The sequence below is a fragment of the Thalia democratica genome, chromosome 8 (assembly GCF_965202585.1).
Source record: "Thalia democratica chromosome 8, ktThaDemo2.hap1.1, whole genome shotgun sequence".
Taxonomy (NCBI): domain Eukaryota; kingdom Metazoa; phylum Chordata; class Thaliacea; order Salpida; family Salpidae; genus Thalia; species Thalia democratica.
The window spans coordinates 3,476,517-3,499,882 of NC_139172.1; the positions used below are offsets into that span (position 1 = coordinate 3,476,517).

The 23,366-nt window shown below is 23.9% G+C and overlaps 1 protein-coding gene across 2 annotated transcripts; it reads left to right on the forward strand.

The window, feature by feature from the left end:
• The first annotated feature begins 11,292 nt into the window (after positions 1 to 11,292).
• LOC145843332 (cell division control protein 42 homolog) lies at positions 11,293 to 20,944 on the forward strand. 2 transcript variants are annotated; one of them, XM_082950795.1, is made up of 5 exons: positions 11,293 to 11,487; positions 13,879 to 13,988; positions 16,016 to 16,213; positions 18,473 to 18,565; positions 20,059 to 20,944. In XM_082950795.1, the coding sequence occupies exons 1-4, from the start codon at positions 11,310 to 11,312 to the stop codon at positions 18,560 to 18,562; spliced, it is 576 nt and encodes a 191-aa protein (XP_082806921.1). In that variant the 5' UTR covers positions 11,293 to 11,309; the 3' UTR covers positions 18,563 to 18,565; positions 20,059 to 20,944. The 2 variants fall into 2 exon arrangements, with proteins under 2 accessions (XP_082806921.1, XP_082806920.1); XM_082950794.1 differs by lacking the exon at positions 18,473 to 18,565.
• Positions 20,945 to 23,366: the final 2,422 nt, after the last annotated feature.

The window sequence follows — 23,366 nt, forward strand, 5'->3', positions numbered from 1 at the left end:
TTCTAAAATAAGTTGACTTACATAAGAATGTAGTTCTAATTCTGACACTTATTTTGTAACAAAACTCGAAATTTTTTTTAAAGAATGTGCTTTTAAAGTGATGCTATACAGTTTATCATTATACTTTGAATAAAACTTAGTCTAATAAAGTAACCTTTGGTTTATTTAGTTGAAATTTTTAAACCACGTGTACAAAATAATAAACTAGTGAATTAGATTATTAAAATAAAAATTATTATTAAGAATAATTTTTAAGTTGGTTTATAAGCTAGCTTTTACTAGAAAGATAGAGAGTTTACTATTAAATCTACAATGTTCTTTTGGAAGCGTTGCTTGATAAAAGAAAGGTATTTCTATTCACTGGGTCTTTTGACTAAAGTTTTGATTATTCGACTTTTTATGGTGTTTTATAAACTTTTTTTCTTTTATAAAAACATAGCCTTAAAAAACGGTTTGAAAACATTTAGCGAGGTTAATAAAACTTTTTAAGTACGAGAAATCTTTATTTACAGTTAGGTTTGATTGTAACTGTAACTTATAATGCAGCTTCAATTAAATATAAATAATTCAATTTATAATATTGTAACTATACTTAAACTGCACTTGTCACTATGTATATAACTTTATCTACAATATTGTAACTATAACTATATAATAAAGACCTTTAACTGTATACTAGTAGTGTCGTACGACTGGTTACCAGTAAGTTTTTCTTACACAAGGTCTTTGGGCCAATTTTTTGAGTATGTTTTCTGTATCTTTCAATAAACTATTACAACTTTATTAAAAAGTCTCTAATTTGACGTATTTAGAGTACGAAGTATAATTTTAAACGATTATAATTTGTTCACACTATATAAGGCAATTATTCTGCAAAGCAGGTGTGCCGTTAATTTTAAGTTATTACATGTACAACTATAATAATAACTAACAAAATTTACTTGGCTCTATGCTTTGAGCTATTATGTCAACTATACTGCAAAGTCAATTTCTTAAACTAGTATTTCTTATGTTAAAAATAAACTGCAAGTTGAAAAGTTATCTTTTAGTAGAAATTCAAAGTATCTAATTCATATTTAATTACAATGTGTTTAAAATATTTACTAAAATTATTTACCAACTTTGAATTTATTAAGCTATATAAAAAATTTGTTAAAAAATTAAAATATAAAATTTTTCAAAAGCAAAAGTAATAATATTAAAAACAAGCTGTATTTATTTTATGAATGTTAAAATTTGCAATCACACAAATGACTTTTAAGGTAGTTAGTTTTTTTATCTTATGGAAAAAGTTATCTTGAAAAGAATTTTAAGAGAGCTCTACACTTGTGTCAAGTGACATTTATTCATTTTAAGAACTGAAAGTATGATTTAAGTTAGAATAATGAAATAATATCATAACTAATAAGTTAACTTGTATGTTTATTAGCATTCCAACAAAACAAAAAACATTTATCGTACAACTAAAACTTTCAATAAAACATAACTCAAAACAGTTAAATGAGGTCATCGATGAAACATTGACAATTGGTGACAGATTGATAGTTGATGAATAATTGAGAGTTGATAAAGTGTTTATTAGCATATAAACGTATTAGATAATATTTAACATACAACTCAAACTTTCAAAAAAAAAAAAAACTAAAAGATCAAAAATTATTAAATAACTCAAGTTGTATCACAAAAACAATAGGAATTAATTAATTTTTGAGTACATCGATGACATATTGGCAAGTGACAATGACACATTAACAATTTATGACATATTGACAGTTGGTGACATATTGACAGTTGGTGAAACATTGTCAGTTGATGAAGGAATCTCAGAAGGATCGAATATCAATGTGACAAAAACATTCGCCACCTTTTCTTTCGGACAAGCAGCGGAGAACATGTTGACAAAATCGCTCAAAGATCCGCGCAAAGTTTTATCTTTGAGTTGAACAAAACCACCTCCCATTTCCATGCAGTGATGTGTGTATCCGTTTGCAGTCATTATCCTGGAATAATTTTTGTATTTAGATTCAGACTTTTTGATGATTTGTTTCAAAATTCTTCTGCATTCTTCACCCACTAATTTGTTTTTCAAATTCTCCCATCTTTGCTGATCAGACTTAGTGTGGACTGAACGACTTCTTTCAATTACGTAATCAGATCCATCAGCCCTCTTAGCAACTATGGTGAAATTAATCTGCAATCTGACCTCCATAATGTGACGTGATAAATAGACGTCTGCTGTAAAATTATAATAGTTATTATTTTACTGTAATTACAATGTTATATTATTAAGATCATCAAAATTATTTTATTTACTTTGATACCTTTATCTAGTACATGTGTAAATGTTAAGCACTGCCATTTGCATTAGTAAGCAGTTGAATTTTTTTTTATACCTTGGTTAAAACACATTAAGTTGAATATGATTAATATTTAATATCAAAAATTGTTTTTAATTTTGTTTAGCCAGTTCGTTTTTCTTTTGAAAAAGTATCATGTTAGATAAAAAAAATATCATATAGCTATTGATGATGGTACTTGAAACTTAATTATGCAAAAAAGTATGCCTTTTTTTTAAACTGCATTTTTTAGTTATTACATTTTAAAATCTGTTTTAGAATGAATTATCTTTCTATTAGTAATGAATTTAGGAAAGCTATTGAAGTAAAATGAACCAATATATAAATTTTGTTTTGTACCTATCTTATGTCATTAAAAATGTTCATATGTAGTGAAAATCTAACAAACAAGTATTGATTTACAGTTTAACAATTGTATATGAATAATGAACATGAGTTTGATAAGAAAAATTCGGTGTTTTACTGTATCATAAAAATTATATTTTTGATTCAACACAAACCTAACATATCATGCAGACTTGTACGAATTGTTTGATTAATTTGTAGAAATTAATTGACTTGTATTTGAACATTTTAGTTCATTTTAACTTAATAAATTTATTATACTAAACAAATAGTGGACTTCTTGATGAACTAGAATTTTGGAAAAAAGACTTTTGTGAAATTGATATTTATAAAATAAATTAACTTACAAAAACTATACTAATTAGTTTACTAAAACTAAATAAGTAAAATTTTAGAACAAAGTTATTCAGCTTAAAGTAGCGGCTTTGCAAAAAATTTTTGCAATATGCGTTTTTTCTTACAAAAAAAGGCTAATTTTAAACTTGAAAATGAAGGAAATTGAATTTTTAATTCTAATATTATTTTTTTGATATAGATGTTTAGTAGATTTAATGTATAAAGCCTTTTTTCAAAAATAACATGTTTTACTGAATGTTTTATATAGATAAAATTAATGAATTTTTATGCTGTAACATTGGCTAAAACTATAACGGAAAAAATGTTGAAAATAAAAAATATGTTAATTGATGATTCATGTCTGTTTATTTTGTAATGATCTACAATAATTAGAATTTATTTCGATGTACACAATTTCCGATTTTTCTCAATCTTAAAAATTTTAGCACGCAAAAGACTAAATAAATGCACAAAGTACATTTACACATTCATTTATTTTTTGGTTTAAAAAAGTCTAAAGTTCCATTAACATAATAACTAAAATTTTTGATTTTTTTTTTCAAAGTCTTTAAAACGAAATTAAACACTTTTGAGTTAAGGTTATTTTTTACTGATTTTTTTTCACATTTTCTTAATTTTAAAAACATCCAAAACTTTGTTCAAGCAATAAGACAGAGGCCAAAGAAAACATGAAAAGGACAGAGGCTTTTTTGTAAAAACGAATATTGCTTTTCGGTTGTCATACACATTGATGACTAACTTGTAGTAAACAAATATCGAAGCTAAGTAAAATAATATAGAAGCTAAGTTTCCTTAGTTCAGGGTCGGAAGCAGATTTGGTAAAAAGCAGTGTTTAATGTTTGAAACTTCCCGGCAGTAGGATTCTTGTTGTTATTCTAATTAACTTTAGTCCTACTGCCTTGGACTTTTAACACAAAACACAAAGCTTTTTACCAAGTCCTGTCGGCAGCCTTTTAAAATGATGGGGTTAATTTTCCTAGTAAAGTTATTTGCGGGTAGTAGTTGTTTAAAATAGTAGAAGCAGTCATTTAAAATAATATTTAATAACTATGTGATAGAGTATACAGTTATAAAGATTTATTAACTAATAAACTAAGAATTCGGTTGCAAGCTTTTGCTACATAAAACTTTTCATCAAAAATATAATGTTTTTAGCTAAAAACTACATAGTGGGCCGCATATTTTTGCATTGCAGACCAAATTTCCTGTCCTGGACAAGACGTTAAGAGGTGTCCGTGGTGTTGTTGTTTATTGAACGACAAAAATAAACTGTATATTTAACTCGCAGGTCCCAGTTTAGTAACTTACTACCTACTTTATAAATCACCCCGGGCTTAGGTGATTTCGTATTTTACTATCGTAGATAAAATTTAATTTTTACAACATTTAATTTTACACTTTACAATTTAAATAACTTTTGAATATATTAAAACTTGTAGCTTGCTTAATAAAACAAAGTTTTCAATAATTATTTGTCTGATATGACTTTTTTAAAGAACAAAACTAAATGGTTTTATACACTTTATATTTTACAAATAAACTTATACAAGCAGAAGTATTTTTTGTCTGTTAATAAAAGTATTATTCTGCGTATATAGATAATTGTGTTATTGTCTGAGAGTCTTAAAATTACACATTAAAATAATACACTACAACAACTTTTTAAATTAACTTGCAAAATAAAAAATCAAAAAATTACTTTGATATAAAAATTATACAATCAGCCTAAACTAAAGAGTATATTGAGTATATTGACTACGAGTTTCTCATTCACTAAAATAAAAGTTTTTTTTCAATTTTTAATGTTTTAAAGTTTTTAATAAATCTCCAAATGATGAGTCCTGATTTGGTCGAAATCGGTCGTGGGCTGTCTCGGATGATGTTGTTGGTGGTCGAATTGTGAAATTCATTGTTTATTGTTGATGGCGCGAAAATCTCACATTATATTCATAATAAATCGGAGCCGATCATTTCTGAACCTGACAATTTAAATAAAGAAACAACTTTTTCGCTTTGGTATCATTCACATTTTAGAAAAACGGAATTTTATAGCTATAAGTTTTATTATTAGAAATTTATAGTCGATGCGTGTTAAAGTAAACCAAGTCAATATGTAAAGATGTTTAAAAACTCAATATGGTTATTACAAGTGAAAAGAGTAGTTGTGTTAAGTAAATGTAAGAAAACAATAGGTCGAGTAAGCATTAGAAGTTTATAATTTTTATCATTTGTTTAAAGAACATAAATAATAAAGTTAGTCAAAAAGTATACAAAATAATTTTTTTAATTTATTTAAAATACTTAAATAACTTGATTTAATATTTGTACAAATTACAAATTATCATACAATTCATACTTAATAACTTGTACGTCTATTTTATTGAAAATGTTAATTTTGAGTTTTTTAATGTTCATCTGTTTTTTAAGCAATGAAGTAGAATATTTTTAATAATAAATATAGCTTTAATACAAAATTAAAGTAATAAAGATTATATCATTTTTAAATTAAAACACTGCCAACTTAAGTATATAGTTCTGATTAACTACATAAAAAACACATTTTTAAAACTAAATACACATAAAAACATTTAATTGTTAATATTTTAGATTTTTATAAATTTAAAACATTTTTATTTCTCAATCAAAATTTTACTTATCAATAAAAATTTTATAAATTTATGTTAACGTTGTCACAAAAACTGGTTTAAAAATAACTTATTTAATAAATAAAAAACAAAGGGTTCAAAAGTATTATACAAAATTTAATAAAAATAGTTTTAAAGAAAAATTCCAATAACTCTTTTAAAAATTTCAACTTTTTAAAGTCCTAATTTTGTCAATGATATGAATTTAAAAGTATTTAGTTATGTAATAGAAAACATTTAAACAAAGTTTTCAAGTACTTATTATCGAGTACAATATAAGAATAAAATGAATATTATTTAACATAAATAAAAACAGAAAATATATCTTGTAAGCTTAGTTTTATAATTATACAAAATAATAGATAGTTGAAAAAAAATATTATAATATATCTTGAGCTTATATACAATTAATTGTTGTTTAAAGAAAAAGAAAAAAATAAAAGTTTTTTAGTTCAAACAGTATAGTTTTTGTACGTTGTGCTTTTTGAAAATTTTTGATAACTTTTTAAAACTGAATCAAGTTACAACTAAAACCAATAAAAGTAAAACTTTTTGAATTTTTCGACCGTGGTTTTGCCCTAAAGTTTACATTGCAATCCTAATCCATTGCCTCGCCCATGATGAAATACTTTCTCATTTATATCACGCTTGAGTGCACACACTTTTAACATGGCTATTAGTCATTTATACACAGCGTCAATTGAAAGCAGTTTAAAATATTTACAAGTATTGAGTGAAATATTCCCAAAATAAAAAAAGTGATAAATTAGCTTTGTTTTGAAAGTCTTAAAAAGTAGTTTGCTTGATATTTTACTAATAGTTTACTGTTTGAAAACACATTTGTTACATTTAGTTAATAATTTTTTATATTTGTTTTCATGTCATCTTAGTTTTAATTTATTCATAGAAGTTTAAACAAATATAATTCATTAAAAAAATATATAACAAATATAACGTAGAAATAAGTTTGAATGTGTTGAATTTTAATTAAATTAAGCTATGTTAAATACATTTTGAATTTTTATACTAATTTTAAAATACTAACAAACATTAAGTTTTGATAGTTCTAAACCTTTTCTATTAAAATGATATCAAGATTTAAATTTTGCTTTTAAAACGTAAAAAAAAAGAAATAACAATATTTCTTAAATTCAAAACAAAATCAAAAAATAACCGTATTTTAAATGCTTAAACTACTCAATGTTATTTTTTGCATGTCTTTTTTTGTAGAGTTTTGAAATCACCAATTTGTTTTTAATTCTATTAGTAGTAAAACTAGAGTAGTAGAATTTTAACTTAAAAAATGTTAAAAAAGAAACCTTTATTAAAGTATGATAACTACTATATATACATGTATTAAATCTAACACAAAAAAATATTAATTTGTTTTAATCTCTTAAAATTAGATAAGCATATCTAGTTTAAAAGAGCTTAAAGTTTTAATTTTAATTATCATACACTTGTTTGATTAAAGTAATTAATGCTACCTACTTACTAATATAAAATATGTACAATGGGCAAAAAAAATCAAGTTTGTGTTTATTAACTTGTTTGCTTTATACAATTTTTTTTTTAATTAAAAAATTAGCATTTAACAGTTTAGCTTCGTTTTTTTGTTATTCATAATAAATTATTTTATTATATCATAATAGCTTTTGCTTTCTTTCGTTCTTAAATTTAACAATCAGCTTTTTTACAAATAGGTTTTACAAGTAATGTCAACTATAGAGGCTTTTTTAAGTCTAGTGGTTTGAACAATTAATTTTTAACATTCATTAAAATAAATAGTGTTAAAAGTTATAAGTGTTTAGATTGCTAGATATAAAAAATAATTGTAAATACTCTGAACTAAAACTATCTTATGTTTAGCTTTAAAATTTTTTGTCTTAAGTAGTTATTAAACACTGATTTAAGAGGTTTCTAGTGACACTTTTATTTGTTTTTCATATAAAAAAAATTTCGTCTTACTAAAGTTCAGAATTTAGATTAATATAAAATGAAACTTTTTGATTAGTATATATATAATTTTTATTAGTTAGACTTACAGCATTTAATATTTAAAAAAATATTTTTTCAGAACTATAGTTACTTGAAAGTTAACATATAAAGAATTGTTGTAATTTAAAAGTCGTGTAAGCACCTACTTTATACCTTTAGTTCTTAATTAAAAAAAGTAAGGACTTGATTTCGTTGATTTCCATTAAAAATTTATAAAAATTAAATGCCGAACAATAACAATTTTAAAAGTCAAATGTATAATCTACACTTACAAGTTTTTACCTTTCAAATGGTTTTAGCTTTAGCCTATAAAAAAACCGAGTTTTTAATTATATAAACTCATTGACTTTGTCAAAAAAAAGAACAAACTAGTACTTATTCACAATTTTTTAGAAGAAATTGAAAATAAAAAATTCAAATTATTAACGAAGTTACAACCAAATTTGTATTTTAAATTGATAATTTGTGTAATATTTAGAAGTTTTTAACTTCAAGTAATGTTTTTTAAAGAAAAAAAAAAGCCATTTTCGTCTAAGCCTCTTAAAAACTCCTAATAACAAAATGTTATACAACTTAGAATTTTTGAATCATATTTATTTTATAATACATTCTTGTATTTTAAATAGCATTGATATAAATTATTTAAATTGTATATGATTTAGCTTGTATCACTAACCAATTTTTTTGGTGACTGAGCCAAATTTAATAGGCTCAAAGCAAATGGTATGCATCTAGATGACCTTGTGGCCTTTCTTTACATCAATCCATTGGCCATAGTTGTGAGTGTTCACATTTGTTTCCTTTCAAATAAAAGCTTTTTTAGTGTTGCCTTAAAGATTTCACAGTATTGATATAAAAAACAATAATAATAAGCGATAAATGTTATGAGTACTTAAGGTAACAATATTTTTTAATGATTTTTATGTTGAATTAAATGGGTAAGAAGCTCTAAGTAGTGGTTTCAGTATATAAAGGGAAAAATAAAAATTTAATTATTGTTCTTGTTCTTTAAGTTTAAATCATTAATTTTTACTTGCTTTATGGTTATTTTTTTTATGTTGACACTAGTTGGTTTTAATTTTAACTAACCTTATATTTAATTTTAAGACTTTCTAAGTTGGAAATTGCAGTGGACAACACATACACAAAAATATTGTTGTTTTTGCCAAGTATTAATATGAATAATTTTTGATTTTACAATTGCTACACATTTCAATGTTGTCATTAATACTTGAAAGCAAAGTTTGTATTAAAATTTTTGGTTATTTAACTATATTATTCTATATTTACGCTGCTTGCAATCTTATTGCTGGCAACCTTCCAAGTTTACAGCCAATTTTTTAAGTTCAAAACAAATTTATATGTTTTTAATGGTTGTTTAAAGTTGAAACTTACAAAACTACTAGTGTTGACTGTATTGAGTCTTACTATATTAGAGGCTCATTTTGAAATTATTTTATTTTAACTACTTAAAGTACAAAAATAAAAATGATTGCATATAATATAAGAATAAAGTACATCCTGTACACAAGTTGTAATTTAAAAATTCTATCTGAAATTTTGTACTTTTTAAAAACCTCTGGAATTTTAATAATTTTTACATGGAAAGTATTTAACTTAAGGTTAAATAAGAAATAGGTATTATACACATTTTGAAAAAGTAAGTAATGCAGAGTATTATTTATTAAAAAACATTTAAAGCTGTGTAGTATGGTTTTATAAAAAACCTTATATTTAGTTTTGAAGAAGGTTAAAAAAAAGTTTTATTTTCATTAAAAAAATGCTTTAAAAAAAATATGAACTATAAGTTACTTGAAATTTAATTAAAAACTAACTTCAAAACAGTTTTTTTAATATACCTGGTTTTTTAATTGTTAATTCTATTATAAAGTGATCTAAAGTTTTTTTTTATTTTACAAGCTGAAAACTTAACTTTTGAAAATAGAAAATTTTGGAAAAGTACAAATAGAATCAAATATTTCAATAAATTTCCAACTTTTTTTTTTAGTTACAAAAGTTACTTTATTTTTTAAAAGTGTAAACTAAATAAAAGTAAGATTTGTTAAAAATCATATAAGATAATATCTATATAATATAGTCTTTTTTGGTTTGCACTTTCCATACTAAATCTGTAAAATTCCCAAACCTTGATTCCTTTTATCATAAAATTTATGGTATTCTAAAATTAGTATAATCTTGTAGCTAAATTAATTAATTACATAAGAAGACACATTTGTAAAAAAATAATAAGGACTTAATGACAATTATTAAAAGTAACTATTCAAAGTTTAGCTATAAGATTTTTTTCTTCAACTTTCATAGCTCCGTTGAAGTATGTTAACATCACAGAAACATGTGTTGATTTAATGAAGAAATAGTGCTGTTTAAATTTGTTATATTAATGTTTTTATTAAAAGTATTTGTTTAAGTGTTTGAATGTGATTTATAATCTAAGGTCATTGTGTTAATGTCATGAGTATCATAAAAAAATTAAAGCACAATAGGTCTCAAGCACATAAAATATGTGTACAGTAAGTTTATGAAAAATAAACTATGTGCCAACCAGATTATAAAAGTTACAAATTTGTATAAAAAAGGTTATTTTGTTATTCTTATTACAAGAAAAACTAAAATAATGACATTTATAAATTATTCACTGTAAGAACTTCTGTTTTAAAGTAATTGTTTTAAAATGTTAACAATAAATTATTTCTATGCTGATTGTAATGTTTTATTATAAAATCAAAAAATTTAAAAGCTTAAAATAAATTTGGAAGTGTCTAAAAAACTTTACAGTTATAATTACAAAAATGTTAGTTGTAAAAACCTAATTTTATTAAGATGTTATTAAAAACTTGTAGTTAGCAGTCAATTAAAATATGTAAAAAGTGTTTTGTATTTGAATATATAATTGTAATGTATTTCTTATATAGGACTATAAAGATTGTTAAAGTTAAAATTTATTGAGCCATAATATTAAACTAAGTGTACTTGATCATATGGAATGATTTATTTACTTAAAAAAATGATTACATACCAAGCTCAAAGTTTTATATAATTGTTTTTGTCAGGAAACTAACTACTCAATATACTGTACTTTTTTCCTTTCTTATTGTTTTGAAATTATAGTGCTATTAATTGAATTAAAAAAATAGTTTAGTTTATTATCATTTTAGGTGTTTTATTGGTCAAAAGTCATCTTAAATAATAAGAGAAATACTTACTATTTATAAAAAAAGGACAAAAACCTAAAACAATTATGTTTTTAACCAGAGTTAATTTAAAAAAATTTTCATTTTCAAAAGTAAAACAAGCTATTAGAATAACTATAGATTTGTTTTGTGTATTTTATTGACTAATACGTATAAATGAGTAATAAAGTTTATTGGTAAAAAAGTTAACTTATATTTATCAGTATATAAGTTAAATAGTAATTAGAAATAATAAAGTTTTAACTTACTGTTTGTAATGTTTATAGTATATATGATAGAATGGTATAGATGTATTTTGAATTAAAACTGTTGCAGTTTATAAGTATTTAATCAAATTATAAACCAATTTTTTATGAAACTAATACAAATTGCAGGGTATATAAATTAACTTTAAAATGCAAACAATCAAGTGTGTAGTAGTAGGAGATGGTGCTGTGGGTAAAACCTGTCTTCTCATCTCTTACACAACTAATAAATTCCCACAAGAATATGTTCCAACTGTGTTTGATAACTATGCAGTTACTGTTATGATTGGTGGCGAACCCTACACGCTTGGGCTTTTTGATACTGCTGGTAATGTTTTTGTTTGGTTTATTAAAGTAAATAATAATAGTTTAGTTTTTTATTTTAAGTTATTTTGGCATAAATAATATTTTTTTTCAGTTATTAACCCAATTGAAATGTTGTTGATCATTTTTACTGTTTTGATTACCTTATCAATGTTATACTAGATTATTAGTTTAACATACATTAGTGATTGTTTTTATCATATCAAAAAGCTCAGCTAATTTAGCTAAAAAGTATATTATACTAAAAATTATTGTTTGCCACACACAGAGGACAACTCAAGATGTTTTGAAAATCTCAAGATGACTCAGTATAACTCAGTATTTTTAAACTTGATTTTTAAACTCAGGCTGACTTAAGATAGTTTTGTTTTTTAATAATAACTCAGGATAGTTTAAGGATTTTCGATAATCTCAGACCAGTTTTTCTCTAACTTTTAAATGTGATTTAGTTGATTAAGTTTCAATATTTTATAATTTTATAACCAATTTGTTGAAGGATTTGATTTTTATTGGTTTTAATAAGTTTTTATTTTTTTAAGGATTTGGAAAAACTCAGGATGACTTAATACAGTTTAAGGTCACCTATATTTAAGAACAGTATTTTAAATCAAAGAAAGGCAACCCCGATTGAATTAAAATTATACTCTAAGATATAACATCATTAATGTTTAAATAAACAGTACTAAAAGCCATATGGGGCTCAAAAGTTTCATTAAAGTTAACATTGATTCTTATAAGAAATCTTTAAGTTACTTTTATATAATACAGAGTATAACATTTTTTATTGATATTTTTTTGAAAATTGAAAACATATATGAAATGATAGGTAAATGGTTTCTACTACTGCAGTTACTAACTAGAACTGGTTAACTTTTACTTATAAACAAACTACAAGATTGATAGAGTCTTAAATAAAACAAAACATAATGAATTCAATTATTTGCAAAAATACAATTATAGCAAAAACTTACAACAATGACTTAGTTGTCATTTTTCTTTTAAATTTAGACATTCACTAAATTATATCTATTTATACAGATATTTTTTGTAAAACTTTTATTTAATATAGATTATAGCTAAATAAAATTTTTTCAAGTGAATGATATGCATAATCTGTGTCCGTCAGTTTTTTCTTGTCTTGGCAATTTTTATGTTACAAATTTAATTATGAAATAGAAAACAAACTAAATGATTTTAAAATGAATAAATAAGTTGTCTTTAAATATATATTAAGGCCATAAGAGGGTAAGCTATGTTTTTTACAAGTTGATCTATTTAATAGAGTTTTTTCTAAGCTTTAAGATGTTTATTATTGCTTTAAAAAATTTGAATTAATTTTTATAATATGACCAGTCAAAGTCAGGCCACATAACAGGCTCCCCTAAGGAAGGGAAAACTAAAACAGCAAAAAAAAAAACTATTTTATTTAAAATCTATTTCCTACATTTTTCAAGCAATCTTCTTCAAACTTTCACAGTATAATCTTTGTACAATAACAAAAAAATGTTACTTTGGACTTAAAAATGTTTAAAGTAAAAATGATTTTTTTCTAAAAAAAGACTTTATTTTCTAATTATTGTCATAAAATTTTTATTGTTTTTAGTTATTAAAATTCATAAGTAATGTTTTTTCTTTTAATATTAGGAACATTTACTGAAAATTTGAAGAAGATTGCTTGAAAAATGAGGAAGAGATAGATTTTTAGTAATTTTTAAATTTCCAAGAAAATTGACTCCTAAATATTACCCCCAAAAATAAAATATCTTCAAAAGTTGAATGATATTTTTAAAATCTACAAAAACTGGCTTCTAGTTTTCATATAAAAACCAAAGTGAATTTTTGTAAAAAAAGCCTTAAATTTTGTCAAATACTTCAGTTATTATAATAGTATAAATAATAAATTATCAAAACAATTCTGTAAAAGATTTCAGACAGGAGCCGAAATAATTAAAAATTAGATCAGTTATGTTTTTTCGTTTATGCAAATAAACTAGTTGTTGTAAGAATACAGCTGTTTATGTCAAGTAATTAGTATATACACAAACAGTAATTAAAAGTGTTTATAAATATTTTCTTAATCTTTTTACTTTATTAAGAATATCCATTGCTTTTTATAGTCTTTTTACTTGTTTTTCTAACTCTGTAAGCTTTTATAAACAATAGTTTAAAAATTTAAATGTGTAATCAATATAATTTCAAAGTGTTTTAGCACTACTAAACTTCATGACAATTTATAATTTTCTTCCAATTATAAAATTTTATTATTTGTAACTACAGCTAATACTATTAACTTCTTATTAAATTGTATGTATATTAAAAAAAGTCAACAAGAACATTGGCGAAAGTCGAATAACAATGATCAAACTTTATATTAAATAAATACAAACATTTACAGGCCAAGAGGATTACGACAGATTAAGACCTTTAAGTTATCCACAAACTGATGTCTTTTTGGTTTGTTTCTCTGTAGTATCGCCATCATCATTTGAAAACATCAAAGAAAAGGTATTATCATTTTTTAATTAGAGTTTTTGTGAAAGCTGCTTGTTTAAAAAAATAAAAAATGGGTATTTAGTTTGAAAATGCTTTTTTGAACTATAATTATAAATAAAAAATAGTACTTTAAATTCAATTATGATTTTTTGTATAACTCTACTAGGAATGTTTTTAACTTTAAGACTTATAAGTTTTTAATATAAAGTCTTGATTCAGTCTTATAACTTTAAGTACAAGTTAACTTGAAGTTTCAATTAATAATGAATAAACAGTTTAAGATTTTTACAAAAATAGTATTAATTATTTTTTGTGCCTTTTAAAGCTATTTTTCAAGTTTTACGTAACTGCTGAAATTATTTTATTACTATTTTAGTATTTTTGTTTCAAATACTTTAACAATAAAAAATACTTTTTTAAATCAAAGTTGTTTATAAATTAATGATAAATAGTTTCAACAACATAGAACTCATTTAACTTTTGAAAGTTAAAAGGTGTAGGTTTTCATATTACATGATAGTAGTTTGTAAAATAAATTTTAAAATTGGCAGGAAAAATAAACTGGCAAGTATTTAACAAAAAATATTACAGCATCAAGGTATACATTTATTACTAGTAATTTTTAAAATGTTATGTTTTATATGGATTAAAGTTCAATAAAACCAATTTTTAAATTATTTTGAGTAAAAGTAGTGCCCGAATATAAAAAAGCTAAGTCATAAGTAAGTTGAGTATTAATATTACATTTTTCTCATAAAAAGAAAATTAATTAAAAAATAATGATTAAAACTTCATATTTAAAAGAATGAAATATTTTCTCCTATTAAACTGTGATCAAAAAAGTTTATGTACTTTTTGGCAACTTAATTTGTAATATTCTTGTTGCAATAAATTTTCCAAAAGTTGACTTGATGTAAACTTTTCATCACATTTTATTAGCTGCATTCGTGGCGGAAGTTGATTACGCTTGAAATTTTGTTTAGTTTATCACGATAAAGCTTAAGCAGTTATGTAAAAATGTTGAAATTACTGATATTTTATAATAGTTTTTCTTGTCCCAAGTTATTAAAAACTATGCAGTTACTTCTATTTGTATAGTGTTCTTTAACTTGAATAGTTCATAAATATTATAACAGTCTGAAATTTACAAAATTTTTCTTAGTTAATTAATGGCGTTTTTACATGTTTAATATCAAGATAGTTTAAGTATAAAGTCAGAGTGTGTAATTAAGAAGAAAAAATATTTTTTAATATAAACATTGACTATAATTATAAAAAAGCATTGTGTAAGATTTTATTTTCTATGATAAATAAGTTCAATACAGATTTGTTGTCCACCTAGTCTTTTAACTTAAATATGATAAATGTAAAGTTTTAGCAGAATGAATAACATTTCTAAAAACATTATAATTCTTTAAGCAGTTTCATTTGTTTATATTATATTTTTCCCAATCTTTTTTTCAAAAGACCCCTTTTAAAGAAATTAAAAAAGCTATGGCCCCTCCAACAAGGTTACTCAAAAAACTGCCATTGAAAACGCTTAAGACCTTTTCTTTATTTGCTCTTCATCAGCAACTCCAGAATATCTAGTTTAAATTTAAATTATGACCCAAAGGGGACTACTTAGCACATTTTAGGAAACCCTGTTTTATATGTTTTCTCGAGTATTAGTTAAAACGTAGTGATTATGCAAAGTAAATATTACTTTTACAATATTAAAATATAGTTTTATGAAACTTATAATAATTATGACAATAAAATTGTTGTTATAACTTTAGTTTCAACCATTTTTTTTATATATAACATGTTGGACTTATAACTCTACAAGTGATTGTTTAACAATTATTAATTTTCAATTATTTTTCCAAAACACATTTCTAAGTTGTAGTGGGTGCCTGAAATCACATTTCTTATATAATAATTCGCATTAAAAATACTTATAAATATAAAATAACTTAACAAGTTATTGCATAACAGTTATCTAAAACCAATTTTTTCACAAGCATTGTACTCATAATATTTTTATACAACACATACAGTGGGTGCCTGAAATCACGCACCACTGCCCCAAGACTCCGTTTCTGCTGGTGGGCACGCAGGTCGATTTGCGCGACGACGCGTCCACCATCGAGAAACTCTCCAAGAACAAGCAGAAGCCGGTGGGCGTGGAGGCGGGCGAGAAGCTGGCCAGGGACCTCAAAGCTGTCAAGTACGTTGAGTGCTCCGCCCTCACCCAGGTATGTTGATTGTAAAGTTTTTATATTGTTATTTATAAAAATTTAATATAATTTTATTAGCGTAAAGTTTTATATTATTATTTATAATTTAAGGGTTTATATTTACAATTTAAAGGTTAATTTAAAGGTTCGCTTAATAGTTCGATTTGATTGATTATAAGGTTTTCATATTTATTGTTGTGAATTTAAACTTTATTAATACACTTTTATAACTTAGATATTTAACATAATTTTTTTTAGTGTTGTAATGTATATTGTTGTGCTGTATAAAGTTTGTTAACACATGATTTGATTGGTTTGTTGGGCATATAAAAAATCATATATAATTATATTATATATTATTATATATATATATATTATTATTGTTATATAATATGAAAAATCATATATATTGTTTGTGTATTGTTATTTATTGTTTGTTGTATAAACTTTATCAATACACTTTCAAAATTTAGATTGTTTGTAAAGTGTTTTAAACTGCGTTTTAGGTAGCGCAAATAACTAGCCAGTTTTTTGGAATACACAGTTTGTACTATGAATAGTTTATTTTGTTACTAAATATACACACAGTCTGTGGTTTTAAAATATACATATGCAATGGTTTGTTTTTCTTAAGTGTGTACATATTGTCGGTGTATTGTGTAGTAGTCATTTGAAAAAATTCGTAAAAAAATAATACCTGTATATTAAAATACTGGTTAGAATATTTTTATGTAGATTTATGAATTTGTTCTTAATTATTTAGAGTTTATATGTTTAAAAAAAAGTAATATACCTTGATAGTCTTTTAAGATACAAGTTTTGATTGAAAAGGCTTTAAAACTAGTTATTAAATTAGGCAATAACTATGTGGTTAACATTTAATACTTTTAAAACAATATTGTGCACAATTAAATTTATTTAACTTTATTCATTTATTTTAATTATGTTGTGTATATTAGTATAGATTATATATTATTAGTTTCACTTATTTTTTTATTAGTAAGCTCGATAGAATATTTTGATTTAGTTAATGATTATTGATAATATTAAACCGAGTTATAAGTGGTAAAAAATTATTTTAACTTCATTGAAATTAATTATACGTGTCAAACTTAAAGAAAAAGTAAAACTCCGAGTTTTTAAAATTTTATAAGTACGAAGTTTAAAATGTATTTTTTTAGAGATCACATTAATGTATATGAAATTGTATTTTAAATTTTCCTTGGTTTACTATTGTATTTGTAGTAAAAATGTGATTATATTTTTCTTAGTAACGAGCAAAGTTGGCAATTTGAAAAGTATTTAATTACTAATTAAATAATTATTTTAATAAATATGGGTTGTGTAAACAAAAATTTACAAGACATTTCAAGCAATTTGTTTTGCAATAAAAAGGTACTAAAAGCCACAACATGACAATTACATTAAATATTTATTAAGAACTTTACATTAAATGGAAAATAAAGATTATTAAGTTTCTTTTTTCACAGCTTTAAGTAAAGCAAGTATAAGATTTTATAATAGTAGTTATTCAAAAGCTTGTTTTTACACAGCAAGAAGCAGTTAAGTTCATAAATAATAGAATAGTATTTGAAATACATTTTTAATCTCCAGTTTTCCTTTCACCAAAGTTTTAAAATTTGTTTGTTGCAGATGTTGTTTTATAAAAAGCAGCTCCAAACGAAAATAACAAAAAGATTTTAAAAGTTTTCACAATCAGAAACAAAAAGTAAATAATCAAAAACAATATAAAATTTAAGTATACCCTTTAAAGTATTTTTAGGTCAAATTTTAAAGGTTTTTTTTTCTAATTATTTTAATGTAATTAAAAAAAAATTTTGACACAATATAATTGTGTACAGTTAGGGTATACAACATTAACTACAACTTATGCATTTGCGCTTAAATATATAGCATTGAAATTAGCTTCTTAAATTTAAAGTATTGATATTTACTCTATTTATAGTTATAAAGTTTTATAAAGCACAACCAAATAATTTATCAGTTCCTTAACCTTGTAGCTAGTTTCAATACCAAATAAATAATAAGTATTACTTGCTATAGTTACAAAACTCATAAATGCAGTGAAATTCTTGATTCACACAAGTAATAAAGGTTTTATTTCAATCTGGTGCAATTACGTTTTTTACACTTTTTATTTAACTCCTCATAAATACTTCAACTAAAGGTGATTTTTTATTAATAATTGTGTTCAACTAACAATATACAATGTGTCAATGTAAACAATTTTGCAACTAACAACTTTTAATGTGTCAGCGTGGCTTAAAAAATGTGTTCGACGAGGCGATACTTGCTGCGCTGGAACCACCGGTTGAAAAGCATAAGAGAGGGTGCAGCTTGCTGTAAAAAGTTGGTGTGCATCCCCAATATGCAGCTTATTATTTCAATGCTACATTTACTTTGAAAATACATAAAATACGAATACTTGAAAATGAAAATCTTCTGCCGATCTGCTTGAGCAATGCATGCAGCTATTTGGTTGTTGAAAAATTAAAATAAACTGAACAAAACTTACTTTGTTAACATTTAAAATTTGTCAATTGCATGCTGAGATAGTGATTATTCATAAGTTGCTAATAATGACTAATGAGTTGATTATAATAATGTTGTTTTAAGCAAAAACTTATATTTTTTATCAGTTGAAATTTATGTCATACATATTGTTTGTTCAGTTGGCAAATTTTATCTGTCAAAACTGATAATGCAGATTAAACAAATAATGGTCGTTGCATCGCTTTTATTTTAGTAAACAAACTATTATAAAGCAATTTTTTTTATGTTTACTTAAAGAAGCAAAGAGTATATTAAACTTTTACATAACAAGTTCTTTTAACAAGGTATACACGTTTGTTACTTGTTTAGTTGTTGCTTTTTACTTGAAAGTAATTAACAATGAGTTAACAACTCAAAAAATCAATAATGAAAATTTGAGCAATTATTACAAAAACTAAGTGTTTATAATTATTACTAAATACTTAAAATAATTTGAGTATCATTTCAAGCATAAGCAAAGAATTTTATTACCCATGAGAATTAAAATGTCTACTAAAGTATATATTCGTTTGGGATTGAAACATTGTTTTTTTTAGTGAAAATTTTCAGGATGTAAGTTAAATAATATAGCTTAAGTAATACTTTAAACTGAATGCCGTTTATTTTAAAAATAATTGTATTTTATTAATAAAAAGTAATATTTGATAAACACCTATAATGTTTTAATAGGTGTTTACTTATAGAAATCGTTTTTCATTAGAATATTTAAATACTTATTTGATTTAGTTTTGTTATGCTGCAACATAATAGTATGCATTTAAAAAAAATTAATTCTAAAGTATTTTGTATGTATAATTAAAAAAATTTTAAAGTTACTAAATATATTATGAAGATATTTATCAGCTTTATTAATTAATTATTTATATACAATATTTATTTTCATACTTGAGATTTATCTACAAATTTATGTGATGTTCGATTACAACCTTAAGTTGATTAAATCTAACTAATTTTTTATGGATTTTTTCTAGACAAAACTTTACCTAATTATCTAAACAAACTAACACCACGTTTAAAGACCAATACCAAGGCACAAAGTCAACAGATATTATTTTTTTTTATCACAGAATGATTAGTTGTGTTTAAAAAGTAAACACAATTACTTTATTACAAAATTATTCTTTCAACATTAAAACTCTGCAGTTTGAATATATTAGTATATAAGTAGACTGAAACTTGTCTGAATTTATTCTTAAAATCTGAATGTTTCAAAAACCGAAAGCCCTGTTCAAAAGCAGTGTTAAAACATTCAATAAAACAAATGAAACTCAAACTATTTTTTTATACAGAAAGGACTGAAGAACGTGTTCGATGAAGCGATCCTCGCCGCATTAGAGCCTCCCAGCTACCCCAAGAAGAAGAAGTGTTCCATTCTTTAAATTACAAACAAAATTCCCAACAATTCTCAAACCAGTGCGCGAGGGTCTTCATTCGGTCACGAGTCCCCACAGCAACAAAAAACTTTCCTATTATTCGGGTTTGTGAACAACTTTTTCAAGTCTCTGCTGAAGCCTGTTTTTTTTTAAATACAAACCAAAATAGTAAAAAAGTGTTTTTTTTTGAATATTGTGACGGTTTTCAAGTTGTTCAGGTAACTCTTTAAGTTTTTTTTTTTTACAAATTTCTTCTGTCTTCTTGGTGAAATTTAACACCTCTAAATATTAACATACCATGTTGTGTGGAAAACTATGTTTTTTACTTTCAGTTTTGTTTCAGTTCTGCATAGTTGAAAATTCTTGAACATTTATGGTTTATTTTTGCTTTTACCCCAGTTTTACAAAGTATATTTATAGTTTTTCATACTAAAAGGTGTATTCTATTTTGCCTTTGTGTAGTTTTATTTTTTAGATTTTCACAAAAATGTTTTAAAGCGCATCAGTTAACATTTTTATTTGGAAATTAAAATTGATTAATGAAACATTAAAATAGTTGCTAATATTTCAAGAACTTATAATTTATTTGATGCACATTTCAGCTGTTTCTTTTTTAATCGAAATTTCAACTTGGTAAACCTAAAAAGTTGTTTTATTTTTATATTAATGAGCAAGAATTTAAGTGTGACTATACTTTTTGCTCAAACAAAGAAAGTTTAAAAGTCTAATTAGAAATTTGTTCTATAAAGTTCAGATGTTTTGGTCTCTTTTTTACAATTTAATAAATTTTACAGTATTAGTATTTATGATGTCTTTTTAAAATATTTTTAGTTTTTATCTAAAAAACACCTTATTTTGAGCATTAGTTTAAACTATTTTATCTAAAAAAGTGAGAAATAGTTCTTAGTTCTGAGTTTGAATTACAGGGTTTCTACAAACTATACTGTTGTTCATTGAAAAATAGAAAACAGATAAATAAAAAAAGCAGTACATTTACAGGGTCGAAGACTAATCAATAGTTTTACTTTTTTAGCTTGGCTATTAAAATGAAGTCTTTTACTGAACCGTTGCTTTAGAATATTTATCTACTGACTAAGTTTTTACTTTTACAGCTGAAATTAACGTCTTAATATAGAGGTATTGATCTAACTTAATTGGCAATACGTTAAGTCACATGAAATTTACAGTGATGAAAAATCTTGTCAAGTTATATTTCAGTTTTATAAAATTGAAAAATCTACTATCAAGTATACAATGATTTTTTTGTATTGTTTTAACGAAATATAATTAGTTTGACGTATTCAGTTAAGTCATCAAGTATATTTCTTCTTTGCGGTTTTCAGTTTTTATACTTTCTACCTAATAAAAAGTACATAAACTATGTAAGTTTAAGAATACATTTATCAACACAGGTTTATTTACAATTTTTTTTTTGTCAAAAGCCACAAAATTAGTTTTAAGTCGTCAGTTTTGTACTGGCGAAAGCATAGAAAAAAAGAGAAGAAAAATATATCTAACAATCAAGTAGTTTTCTGTTTGCCCAACACTAGGAGCGATAGAGAGCTTGGTTGTTGGTACTAATAATAGAATTCGGTGTGCTCACTGAAGCGTGGGATTGCGTTGGAGAATTGTTACGTGTTAAGTGGTTACATTTGGAAACACCTTAAATGAGAAAGTTGTTTCGGAATTCCAATAATCATGTGTGTAAATTATTTTAAAATTAAAGTTTGGCTTCCTTCAAACATTTGATATAACAAGTTATTTTATTTTAAAGATATTAATAAACAAAATGTCAATATGAAAAAAATTATAAGCTGCTTTGGGAATTCCATGGTTTTTATTGATAGTATAGTTTTTAAAAATTTTCATTATTGGAATTTATGAAAAAAAAAAGTTTTAGTATAAGTTGTAAAATCATAGAATATAGCCACTCTAATTCATACAATTATAATATATAAAACTAGTAAAACTACAAAATTAAAGCAGAGTTGCCAAAATGCTCATTTGATTTATTTACAGTTTGATTTATTTTTTTGGCTTCAAACTGGTTTAAGTCTGGCAACTATGATTAAAATTCGCATTTTTTATTAGTGATAACAGCATACAAAAATCTTGGTTTGTAATTAAATTACGAGTTTGTTTCGTTTAATATTGTTTAATGAATAAAATATTGCTTTTTTAATAAATTTTTTTTCAGGCAAAGTTTTATATTTTTTCGTAATTATTTTATTATTAATTATAAGAAACTTTATCAATAAAATAATTAAACAAAATAGGTTTTTTAGAATAAAGTTTTCCAGGTTTTTAGCTATTGCAATAACTTATTCATCTGATTAATTTGAGGTCTAACGAACATTTTTGCTGAAATTTGTTCTAGGTTATACAAAGTGAATTATCTAGAAGATTGTGATATTTGCTGATTAATTCAGGGTTGCCATTTTACCTGGAAAAACCTGGAATTTGACATTTTAGGCTAAAATAACCTGGAATCTGAGAAATTTTGAAAAAAACCTGGAATTTTGATCAAAAAAGCTGGTAAAACCTGGAATTTTTAAAAGTTTTAACATTTTCAGTTGTAAAATTTTGATTTGACACAAAAAATCTATCATATAATTAAGATTTTTTGTCATCATCAATTTTTTTTTTATTAAAAAACACATTTAAAGTAACTTTACGGTATCTTTTCAATATTTTTATACTATTTAAGACAGTTTCTTAAATAGAAAATAACTTAAAATTAAAAATAGACCCAAAAATGTGTACTTTTAAAAACCTGGAAAAAAATTTGATAAAACGAGTGGCAACCCTGTTTATTTATAAAACTGTACGTGTTCTTTGGTTTTTTTTTTAGCTCAATGACGACTTTCGGAAATTTTAGTAGAAACCGACTTGTAGATTATAAAATATTTATTCAATTAGCTGCTCGTTTAACTAACTCAATATACTACGTAAATTCATCATTGTTTAAATAAATATTCTAGTAAAATAAAATTTTCAACCAGATTAGTAGGAGTTTAGAACTTTTCTTTTGCTAAATTTAATATGTTTCTTATATCAAATCTTAAGTATACGTCACGTTTTTAGAATGAAAAGATATTTTTAGAAAAAAATTTCCAATGCAAAAGTATGGACCGCAATTTTTTCATTGTCAATTTTCTTTATGTTTTAGGAGTTTAGTAAAAGTCTATCTTTTCCTTTATTTTTAATCTAGAGATCAAAATTTT